The sequence below is a fragment of the Montipora capricornis genome, chromosome 13 (genome assembly GCF_036669925.1).
Source record: "Montipora capricornis isolate CH-2021 chromosome 13, ASM3666992v2, whole genome shotgun sequence".
Classification (NCBI taxonomy): Eukaryota; Metazoa; Cnidaria; class Anthozoa; order Scleractinia; family Acroporidae; genus Montipora; species Montipora capricornis.
In genome coordinates this window covers 17069630-17082129 of record NC_090895.1, presented here as the reverse complement: position 1 = coordinate 17082129, position 12500 = coordinate 17069630, and the positions used below count along the sequence as shown (strand labels likewise).

The 12500-nt window shown below is 38.6% G+C and overlaps 1 protein-coding gene and 1 pseudogene across 1 annotated transcript; one reads left to right on the top strand and one right to left on the bottom strand.

The window, feature by feature from the left end:
- The window catches only part of LOC138030631 (uncharacterized), a 196299-nt pseudogene that overhangs the window by 172943 nt on the left and 10856 nt on the right, over positions 1-12500 (top strand).
- Positions 9188-11253, bottom strand: LOC138029001 (uncharacterized). The gene is made up of 5 exons (XM_068876661.1): positions 11127-11253; positions 10856-10948; positions 10369-10584; positions 10112-10195; positions 9188-9825 (listed from the first exon to the last, which is right to left on the bottom strand). The coding sequence occupies exons 1-4, from the start codon at positions 11250-11252 to the stop codon at positions 10124-10126; spliced, it is 507 nt and encodes a 168-aa protein (XP_068732762.1). The 5' UTR covers position 11253; the 3' UTR covers positions 9188-9825; positions 10112-10123.

Sequence of the window (12500 nt, the reverse complement as noted above, 5' to 3'; positions counted from 1 at the left end):
AAGGAATATTGTTTTAAAATATCCGCCCCGTGAAAAGTTTGTGGTAGGTGGCCTGTGATTTCCTCAATCCGTCCATTTCAACAATTCGATGAGCATCCGATTCAATGCAATAACACACTTGGTCCTCTTGGGTAGAAGTTCAATATCCCGTGAGATCTTCGGAAACACTAAAGAATCCATTGAAATATAAATTTGTTCTTGTTTGCTTCGTAACTCTGGCCTCCAGGCACCAGTTTTTGTTTAAGCTTGTCCATGCGTAACAATGTAAGTTTTATTAAGTAAAGTACGATCGTCCGGGTGAGTGTAGTCTTGAGAAGGACTGTTTGAGATGTCATTGACTGACGTTTCGACACCCTGCGCGGAAGCCATCTTCAGAGTCAAGACCTCAGCGTCACTTGACTCTGAAGATGACTTCCGCTCAGGTTGTCGAAACGTCAGTCAATGTCATCTCAAACAGTCCTTCTCAGGACTACACTCACCCGGACGATCGTACTTTACTTAATGATATGACTCCTGGGTTCAAACCATTTACAATGTAAGTTTTGTCGATATGTTAATTACTTGCCTTATGCTGTCATTTCAATTGACACACGCCGAAGTGAGAAGCCAAGTATGCCTTTTTTAGTGAATTGCGGTTTGTGTGACAAAAAGTTCCGAAATGGAAATTCTCTGAGGAAACATTTCCAGCTTAATCATCAAGGAAACATCCTTGGAAGAGCGAGATTTGAAGATGATTCTGGCATACATGCTAACGAACCAAAAGGAGTTGCGTTGACGCCGGAAGACAGAGAAGAGTATTTTAAGTGGTTGGGGGTGCTGGTGGAGCGCATAAATTGCTCTCTTGTGCCAGATCATCCAGCTAAGCCGTTAGCTGTTTTGCTTACTAAGCTGCAATGTTTTGGTTTGTCCTGACGCCGTTCTCTTTTCCTCAGCCAAGTGGTGCCACGTTGACTGCTTTCAAGTCCCAGAACAGTACTTTTGACACATGCTAAGTCGCTTGGATTTTCCAATACTGGACAGTGTGCGCGACGTGAAACATCGTCGTCAGCCTATTTTTAAAAGGAAGACGAGGCGTTTCTCGTACAAAATATACGAGGAAGAAAAATTCCACACATTATTAGGGGAGTAAAGTGTGGTGCGATTCAAGTCCGAAGCGTTATTCAGAAATCACGAGGAAGTTCCGGATATTTCAGAAATGGATCCAAATGCGGCCCTAGAAATTGCGAAACAAAGAGCAAGTAATACAGCCAGTAAACCTACCAGCAGATCCACAATTGAAATCAGCTTTGGCGAAGGACGATGCACCAGGGACGTAGAGCTGATATGGTGGCCTGCTTTATATACTTCATTACGGTACGGAAAAGTTACGGTTAGATTTTGTGGGATGAAAATCTCCGTTTAAATCAAGAGATCGATCACTTCCACTAAAGAGGCCATGAAACGAAACTATTGAATAATTATTAGTAATTCTTTGCTCTAGACTGCAAAATGGAAATAAGTAGGTTATTTACGAAATCTCGCCCTTCTGGCAAGCAAAGATGATTTCGACCCTTGTTACACTTCTCCTTGCTGTGTCTATCGACTCTAACTTCAGTGGGACGTTTTATTGAATTCCAAGTCCATGGGTTAGCTTTGCGTTACAAACCCCTTTAGCTTGTCCGAAGTAACGATTTATTCTAGTTAGTTTTCGTATTTCAATGAGCGATTAGTTACAGGTGTCATCGGGCATCCAACAAGTTGAATCGCGATTTACACGTAAACCATGTTGTAGTCTTCTCGAAAAATTTCCTTTTGCAGCTCATTGTTTACAATCTGCGTTTAATCTACTGTAATAGGCCTTAGATTGCATAGTACTGAAACGGCTTTGCTTAGAGTTCAAAATGACATCCTGCGAGCTATTGATAATCGCCGCTCTGTTATCCTTGTTTTGTTAGATCTATCTGCTGCGTTTGATACCGTTGACCATTCTATTCTTTTGCAGCGATTGTCACGTCGTTTCGGTATTTAGGGCATAGCGCTTTCCTGGTTTAAATCTTACCTCACTAATAGAAAGCAGTTTGTGATGGTTCGAGAGGGAAAGTCCACTAGTCGAGATCTTTTTTGTGGTGTACCTCAAGGCTCAGTCTTAGGACCTATTTTGTATTTACTGTATACGTCACCGTTGGGGGACATAGATTTCACGGGATGTGTTTTCACTTCTATGCAGACGACATGCAAATTTATCTTTCATTTGAGTCATCTTCAGCGGTTGACAAACTTTCTGCTGTTTCCTGCATTGAGGCCTGCATTAGTGATATAAATAAGTGGATGCTGTGTAATAAGCTTAAGCTTAATAATAGTAAAACGGAGGTGCTAGTCACTGGAGCGCGACACCGCCCTCAGTCACCCACAGCTTGATCTTTTACTCGTTGGCGATGAGCATGTAGTACCTACTTCATCCGCGAGAAATTTGGGAACCGTCTTTGATGACAACATGACACTGCTATTTGTAAATCTGCTCTTTTTTTCATTAGGAATATTGCTATTTGTCGCAAGCGAATATTAAGACTCTAATTCACGCGTTTGTTACTTGTAAGTTGGATCACTGTAATTCGCTACTGATTGGTCTTCCCTGCTACCTAATTAAGAGGTTGCAGATGGTTCAAAATTGTGCTTCTCGGTTGGTTGTTGGTGGTCGTAAATACGACCCAGTTACGTCAGTGTTATGTCAGCTTCATTGGCTACCAGTTGAGCAGCGTATAGTTTGCAAGATATCGCTCCTAACTTATAAAGCTCTCAACGGTTTAGCCCCCCTATATTTATGTGATATGCTTGAGCGTTACATTCCTGTGCGCAGGCTTCGATCATCTGATAATTATCTTTTAAATGTTCCTCGGTACAATCTCAAGAGTTATGGTGGTAGAGCTTTTTCCGTTGTAGCTCCTAAATTATGGAATAATTTGCCACTAGATATAAAGTTAAGCCCTAATGTGAATGTGTTTAAATCTAAGCTTAAGACTTATTTGTTCAAGTATAGTTATTATTGATAGCATTTCTTAGCTTTTATTGTTTTTTAATATTGATTTTTATTGTTGTAAAGCGCCTTTGGACATTGGATAAAGGTGCTATATAAATGCCTACATGTACTTATTATTATTATTATTATTATTATTATTATTATTATTATTATTCACGATAGCCGCCATGTTTGTTTTCAAATTGTCATGCAAATTAGCCATGTGTTATGCTGTGTGTAGCTAATTTGCATGATAATAGCAAATCCAACATGGCGGCCATCGTGACTAAGGCCTATTGCTGGTTTTCACTCACGTGATCAACAGCCATGTTTTTCAACGAAAACAAAAGGCAGCGTTTGCATAATAATAGAGTTAAATTCCCGGAGGATTTGGTCGGGACACCAACATGGCCGCCTTTTCTTTGTTTTGGGCACCAACATGGCGGTCGTGACGTCATGTGAAAACCGAGAATTGACTAGCACACAAGAAACAATTTAAACAATTTTGGTTACTGTTCAGTGGTTAATGGCTTCGTTCTAGTTTCTTCGAAACAATTTAACGTAGTCCGTAGTTTTAAAACATGAAATTTTCAATGGCCACTTTCCACACTGATTTATTTCCGCGACAAACCCTTTGAAGAACCGTATCGAAATATTGACTTTATTGGCTTTCCGGCAAGCGGAGTTCCTTCAGTCTTAATAGAACCCGAAGCGCCCACTGAGTATCCCTTCCTTGAAACCATGCTGCACGACCGCTGTCTACTACACCTTGACTAAGTGGGTTCTCCCTGGCTGGGTAGGGCATGATTATGTTTGTCGATAGTTAGTGTCAAGCAAGAAATTATTGTTGTCAGTTGAAGATAGCTTGCGTACATGAACATCAGAGGTAACAAATAAACTTGATGAAGAATGTAAACGTTGTGCAACATTAAAGTTTGGGGAAGGATATTGTGTGTAGCAGAGAACAAATGGCAAGACCTCATTGCAATTTTCTGTTGGTAAAATTTATTTACACGGGGCTTTTATCTGCCTTAAAATAGCCTTAAATTCTAAGCAGATACATGCTTCGGAATGGGCCACTCCATTGTCTTTCAACCCTTTTTCTGAAGTGGTTTACGTCTTGGAAAGCCAAAAAAATTCCAGGGCCCAGTTGTTCAAAGCCCGATTAAGCTAATCCTTGATTAGTGGGAAAAGGTTTAAACAAAAGAAATCTGTAATTTATAACCTTATTGGGCCACAATTTTGAGGCAAACCCGCCTTAAAAGAAAGCTGTGAACCACAAAGCGCTGTTTTTTAACAGAACTGAAGAAAAGTAAACTGAAAATTTCTATCAACACGGCGTTCTACAACTGGCTGGCCAAATTTAATTTCCCATTTTCTTTAAAATATTGGCTATCCTCTTCCTTAACTGGAGAGCAGAAGACTGGTTGTACCACAAAAGGGGTTTCTCTGATAGGAGGTCGTCGATTGGAAACTGAAAAAAAAAAAAAAGAAAAAAAAATTGTAGACCCAGTCCAGTCCATAGGTTTGTGATGAAGCAACGAACTTAGTTTGAAGTTGAGGCAATGATATGCCACGAAGACAAGAGAGTAGCCTCAAAAAATATGCGACACAATTCGTGTCAGCAACTCAGAGGTACTGGTTGAAAGCGTAAATGCGGTACAGTAAATAACCCCCCCCCCCCCCCCCCCCACTCACTGCGCCCCTTTCAACATCCCAGCTACGCCACTGGTCATGGCGGGCAATTTACGTATCAAACTGCTGTAGTTGAGTGATAGAAACGATCTCACATTTTCAACCCTACCCTTCCCTCACCTTACAGACTTTAAGTTGTTCAACTAACCTTGTGTTTGAAAAACTCTTCAAAGAATAGAAAGAGAAGCACTCCACAGTCATACCCGTTTTCTTGCTGAGGTACCTGTTGAGACGAGCATGACAATGGCTTAACTACTATTTCTAGCGAGTTAAAGAGTAATTTCCACGGCATTTCACTGAAGTTTGTAACTTGCTTTTAAAGTTAAGTAGACTATGACTTGGATACGAATCGATAGCTTTTCAATGTGGAACAGACAATCGGTTGATTAAGGCTTACCCGAGGGTATAAAAGTGGCATTGACTTGTCACTAAATTCAGGAACAAGGGCATCTGCACTCCGCTGTCTGTTCGCCCACCACTCGCTAATAAAACTGTATGTCAAAATACAAAACACATTTGGCAAAGAGAGGTATCAAAATGAAAGGGAACGGATCAACATCTCTTATACTTCAACCTTACCACCATGCAGTACTAAGTTTGATATACATAAAAATAATAATAAACAAAACAAAGTAAAATAGAGGCTCGTATTACTTCACCAGACGAAACCTTTGGCATATTGGTAAAACATTGCTTTTTTCGTTTTGCCATCCTTACTGCGTAGGATTTTTTTAAACATCTTTCAAAAACTCATTAATAATTCATGAGCCTAACAGCCTTTTAAAACACCGATAAAACGTCACGTGTATGAGCTTTAGTACCTGATAAAACACTCCTCGTTAGTATTCTTTATATAAAGAATACTAATAAGGCATAGCTTGTTTTTCTTGTATGCTAATATTCACCTCTCACAATTTGAACCATTGTTTTGAGTCCAGAGGGACACGCTCTTTGTGGAATGTTTTTGAAACCGTTCAAAAAACTCGCAGCACGTGTTTTATCGGGTCTAAAAACACTCGGCTACGCCTCGTGTTTTTAAACCCGATAAAACACTACTGCTCGTTTTTTAAACAATACTTAATGAATGACATTAACATTCCACACTTGGGTTTGTTTTCGACAGCACAATAGCTCTGAGAGCTGAGCGGGAATTATAAATTATCTTACTTTCGAATCAGTTCAGCTTCTTGCTCTCTTGACGATGGAGTGCCCAGGAAGTTGTCTTCAGATCCCCAAACAATTGAATCTACAATAACGATCGGAGACCTAAACCGGGAAAAAAATAGAACAATAGTCAGATTTGCATGTACTGAGTTTCCTACGATTCCAGAACGCAATCTATTCTTCATTAAACACTTAACTTTTCTGGTCATGAAAAAACTCATACTCGTACTACTGAAAACACCACGGTGAAAATTATCAACATCATCCAAACGAACTATCAACAAACTTTTCTCACCCTTTGTCGAACAGTGACGGGAGATTGCAGATCAAAGCTAGGAACCAATGTCCACTGCAATAGGCGCATGGTGAAGGGAAAAAAAAAGTGGAATTAACATGTGGCTTTTCTTCAAATCCATTTGAAAGTAAAGAATTATTTGGTTACGAATATAACCAATATTTGCGGGGAGAAGGGAAGCTTAAGCATCAACGATAAGTATATATAACTCAAACTGCATCAGAAGATTTGTATGCATAACACTAAGGGTGCGTTTTTTTTTTGGGGGGGGAAAATCCAAAAAAGGATTTCTGATCTCGGATAAATGGATTCTTCAGCGCAAAAAAAAAAAAAAAAAAAAAAAAAAAGAAAAAAAACCCGCAAAATCCAAACAAAGGATTATTTTCCATGACAACGCAAACAATTGCGTGCAAATTTTAAAAACAAGAAAAAAAAAAGGGGGTCAAGTTTGTTTTGGAGAAATTCTTAAATGAAAATGCCATCAGAAAAAAAAATCTTTCTTAAAAAGAAATGACAAAAAACATGCTTTTTTCGCTGTAGGAAAGGTGCTAACAATATTATTGTTGTGAAGAAACGTTTGGTGTAATTTGTGGTGTGAAATGTGCAGGAGACCTAACTATTTTCGACCTATTCATGTCTTCGATCGTACGGTAAAAATGGCGCGATAAAAACATTTGGGCTGAACTGTCACGTACGGTAGCTGTTAAGTATCAATTTTGCATGGGACACCGCTTGTCAAAAATAATTTTTTTCAAATCCTTTCCCAAAAAAACGCTGAAGTGATGAATCTCAAAAGTCCGGATTTAGATTTAATCCGAAGTATCCTCCTCGAGTGTGGATACTTTGGATTCATGATCCGTCTTTTTGGATTTCGCAAAAAGACGCAAAATCCATTTTTGGATTCAAGAATCCGTTTTCGGATTTTCCCACAAAAACGCACCCTAATAGTAAAGCCGCGATGGTGGCGAGCATTAACGCTTCTCAGTTTAAGATCTATCTATAGCAAGTAGTTAAGGCTGCGTTAAGACATGGCATAGCTTGCACCCACGGTCAGGGTTTCATTTACAAGTAGGAATATTAAGTGAAATATTAGTAGGATGCGGGTCATTTAAGAACGCTACTTACTTCTTTGGCATGGTGGCCAAAGTACTTATTGTACTCGTGGTCGAAATATTTAAATTTATCCAGATGAAATACCTGAATACGTCCACTCACTCTTCATTTCAAAAACCACACACACCACACTAACCTTCTACAAACAGGGACGAAAATCAAACCCTTGTCTAAAATGTTCACTCTTCTTGTGAAAGAAGAAGCCCTCTTATAGCGTTCTTCGGCACTAATAAAGATGTCAAACAAAAAAACAAAACGTTTGCTGTGGTCTGTAATCAATACACGTGATCCAGGCAAATTAACGTAAAGTATAGCATTATTGGGCGGAGGAAACCGTCAGAAATTATGGGCTCAGCAATCCAAATCATGACCACGTACTATCGTTAGTCCTATCGATCCCCAGAGCTAATAACATCACGAGTAACACTGTGTCTATTGAAACTGAGGACAAACAATTATCATGCGAATAATGAATATTTAAATCGTTCATTTGATTGACCGTCCGGTGAAGAGAGAACATTTTGCGTTCATCCCGAAAGTGTCGCGTAAAAGAGAGAACTGAAAACGGGCTTGTCATCGCACTCTGTCCCAAAACATCGACAGTATACCTGAAACAAAAAAAAAAACAACAAAAAAAAAAAAGACGAAAAGTAGCAGTCATTCATAGATGATGCCAATAACCGCTGGCAAGGAAATTCCCCGATTTTACCAAACCAAATTACCACAAAATATCAGTTGCACAAAAATACATTAATGGGCGAAATGGTTGTTTTAGTCTGATAGGCGAATGGGAAGCGAAGTTACAATGAATACTATTTCTCTCTTTTTTTTAATTTTTTTTTCCGGCTTTCAGAATTTCCTGACCCGGGGAAACCATTTAACGATTTGGGCAATAATCACATGTTACTATAAACCATAATGTTAATGACCATTATTTAGGAAAACTTACATCATAAAAAAAATCCACAATGGAATCATTAAGTTCATTTCCATCCTCTAAGGTGTCTAGATCCATCTTAAGGATTGTAACTTTTACCAAAGATGGCGGTGGTGGAAAAACGGAAACAATGCTATGGAGAGCCAGCAAGGAGAACAGGAGGAAATTATTCCAACACGGAAGAAAAAAGATAAAATTAATTCTGAAATTGCTGTCCTGCATATATATATTTAATAGACCTGTCCTGCTCAACTGGAGTAATTGGACTGTCTGCAACAACCACAACCTCCGCATCAATCGCTGGTTCTGTAAAACAACCAATCAAGAGAAAATGAGGGGACAGAGAGGGAGACTCAGGGCGTTGGCCGGGATATGTCATGTCCACGAAAGTTATTTTTAGACGGGAGGAAGTCTTTGTTATAGCGGAAGTCTATCTTCGTCCGCCATTACCTGAAATCTTTGCTTTTATTTCAAACATCAGACCGAGGTTGGCCTGCATGCGGACGTCTCGGAAGACAGACTTCCGCTAGAACAAAGACTTCCGCTCGTCTAAAAATAACTTTCGTGGACATGACATATCCTAAGGGCTGGACCGGGAGCCTCCCTCTCTGTCCCCTCATTTTCTCTTGAACCAATGCATTAAAGTCTCATCTTCAAAATGACATTGAAAAGTATATGTATATTACATAGTATTTGAAAGGCTTACTTAATTCAATTCACACCCAAAAAAGAAGTTTCATTCTTTTGAAGTTAAAATACTTACAGTAAACTGTGTCACGAGTCACGAGGCAAATTTAACAGGGAAATTAGTCATAACTTTGCAAAGCTTCAGAGCCCTACTTACATCCGTCTTTCATATATCTGAAACTAAATTTAAGTTTTACCTAAAATTTGATCTTCTGTTGCTTTTCGTTAGTGCAAAGGATATGGCGTTTGAGAAGGACCTGAAGAAACAAAATAGCTTATATGTAACGCCTAAAGAAATGAATGAAGCTTCTGTCGTACTGAGGGCGACTAGTTTATTAGCATTTATATGCTATTTCGTGCTACCCTCGTTAAGTAAAGACCTACTTACTTACTGATTCTTAACATGAAAAATCACGAAAGATCAAAGAATAAGCCAGCTACATAGTCGGATGTGACAAAATTAAGGGGGCCTTGAGTTTCGTTGAGGGCTTATAATGTAAGGGGGACTTTATAATTGGAGGTAAAATATTGATTTCAAAATCGACAGGGCTTATAATTCAAGGGCTAGTATTTTGTGTCGCATTAAATTAAAATTCATGTAACCGCCCTGAACATGTTATTTTCAACAAACAACCAAACGCAGGACTCACCTTCTTCACCCGTGCACATAGAAAAGTCATCTGGTGGCGCCAAGTCATCTAAAACTATCATATGAGAGTACTCCTCGTTCCAGTCTTCTCTAACGTACACAAACTTTGGTTTGCAATCATCAATGACATGACACACCTTCTTCTTGTCATAATCGTACTGCAACAAGTCCTCACCAAATACCATAATTTTTATCCACTCAAAGTCTGAACTATCCCATGCCATTTCCTTTGGCTTCCAACCAGCCTCGGAAATGAAACGGATAGCTAACTTGCTCTTCGCTTTTCTTCCCTATAACAATACAAAAGTAAGCTAATGAGTGATACAAAATGCAACTTTCCTACAATTATGACTGAGAAAAACAACTGCCATAGTTCCAAGCCTAGACATGAATACAGCATTGCAATAATTTAAGCTCCTTGAGAAACAAAAGCTCACAAAAGCCATCACAGTTCTTCTTCCGCAAAATATGGCTATGAAAAACTTGTACCAATTTAAGTATGATGGAGTTTAAAGCAGACACAGTTTTTAGTAACTTAAAGTCAAGGTTTCAAATTAAGTCACTTTGTTAGAATACCTCGGATTGAATTTAAAGCATCTCTGACACAGTATCGAAAGGACAGACGTTTTTCAGCGTAAAAATGCACCAACATCTGCTCAACTGGAACAAAAAAAAAGATTTTTTCTTAATATTTACATCACTGTGTAGATCGCTTTCTGGAATGTTCACCTTGACCATCTGAAATAGGGTCATTGTGCAGCTGGTCAATCAGTTCAAGGCTAATTTTATTACACAATAACACTTTCTTGTGTACAGTAGATTAAATAGCTTACTAGAGGAAGCCTCCCCAGTTGATCATGGCTGGATTCCTTCACCCACAACTGGCGCTGATCCTTGTGTGAAGCTTCAAAGCCTTGGTGACTAAATTCAGTCATTGACAAGAGTCTTCTCATCAGCATAGGAGCGTGGTCAATGGTTAAATGGCCATAATCCTCTGTACCAAGGCTGCTGCGAAACAAATCTTTCAGCAAGAATCCCCACTCTTTGCACTGGAATGATAACGTTAAATTAGTACGTACAATAAAACATTTAATACTCAATTGACAATTAAATCTTGTGACTGAGGCTGGGACTTAATTATCAGGCAAGGAACTGAATTAACTACGGCATCAACAAAGGACCATTCTCTAGGTCACTTCCCTCCTTTTAGAAGCAAGCCCAACTGAGTGAATTGCAAACCATTAGACAGTGTGTTGCTTGGTAAAAATACAACATACAGTACCAACTTAGAAAATGTAGCACTAATAAAACTTAACCAACCTTGACATCAAAGAGGTCAATTTCCCCTTGCTCTGTCTCTCTGAATACCTTTGACCGAGTAACCATAGCAATCTCCTTCCACTCTCTGCAGACCTACATTGAAACAGGAAAACATGCCACGCAAACATATAGACTAATTTTGTAAGTGTAGTTACACAGGCATGTATTCACCAATGCTGAGATCCATTGCAGACGTGATACATAACAATTGATATGTAGGAAATACAGTAGAATGTTTAGAGTGTGAGATCCTACCCTTTTCAAACACTACCCTGCTTTTTAGCAACAGCCTCAATGATGTCCTCATTCCCTTTCGACAAAGTCTTCTTACGGCACTGGCATAATTTTCTGAAAGATGCTGCTGCTCTTCCCTCCAGGCCTTGAGCCGTTCCTGCATGTCACCTTTAACAACTTCAAGTACACAAGTAAAGAGAAAATATGAAATTATGGCTTTACAAACAATCTACCTGCAAGTCCCACAATCAACACTGTCACTATGCCTATAACCCTTAGAGTTTACAATGCAAACAGAAATATGGGAATTCACCCTCATAGAGATATTTAAAATATTTAAGGATTAAGGAAAGGAATGTGAATTCCATCAAAAAAGGAGCATTGCAATGTAGGCTTTATAAATCAAGATCATTATTATTATTATTATTATTATTATTATTATTATTATTATTATTTTTATTATTATTATCCTGTACCTGATCCTTCAAGATTAATTACTTCTGTAGAAGTACCAAAGTCCCTAACAAACTGACCGCTACTGAGAGCATCTTCAAAGTACTAAAGAGAAAACAATAATTTTTCACATTGTACAAAAAGGTATGTAGATTATTGCACTTATTACTTATAAATGAGGCTATTTCTAAGTTTACACAAAAAGGGAGGGTCGTCCCCTCCTTTTCAATTAACATCCTTTAAATCAGCTTTTATGTCAATTTTGTGCTTACCAGTAATTCAGTCCAAATTTAAGAAAAATAACAATAAGTCAAATCCCCAAACAAGTTAAGTTTTACTTACATTGCTTTAAGGCAAACTAAAGCGCACTCCGACGAATCATCTGGGCGCTGAAGAACTTAGTAAATAACAGAGAACAAGATTAACAAATAAATATCCTCAAAGAACATTGACTGAGACAAAATATTATACAATGACAACACATTCCCCGTTCCTACACATACAGTACTTTGCAGGTTACATCGAGCTGTTTGAGGTGTGCCACCCGCCAGTTACGATGAAAAACATTACATTATACTGTGATGATAAATACATCCTATGATTATTACATCGATTTTGCATGTTACATCGAACTGTTTGAGGTGTGCCACCCGCCAGTTACGATGGAAAACATTACATTATACAGTACCACAAGCGACAAGCTATTATGAAAACCTACTTTTCATAGCTTTGCATCAAAGACCCATAAACAAAATTTAATGTGACTTCATAAGAATTATACATAAATTGTTCAGGCTTACACCAACTCGAGTCTGGCAGAAAGTCACTCTGTTCAAAATGAAATCCCTTGCAGTGTTCAAGTCCTTGTAGGTCTTTTTAAGCTTTTCCAGGGGAAGTGCTTGCTCCACAATGACTACTAATTCTCTCAAAATCTCAAGCTCAGTTAGTCCTGCAATTA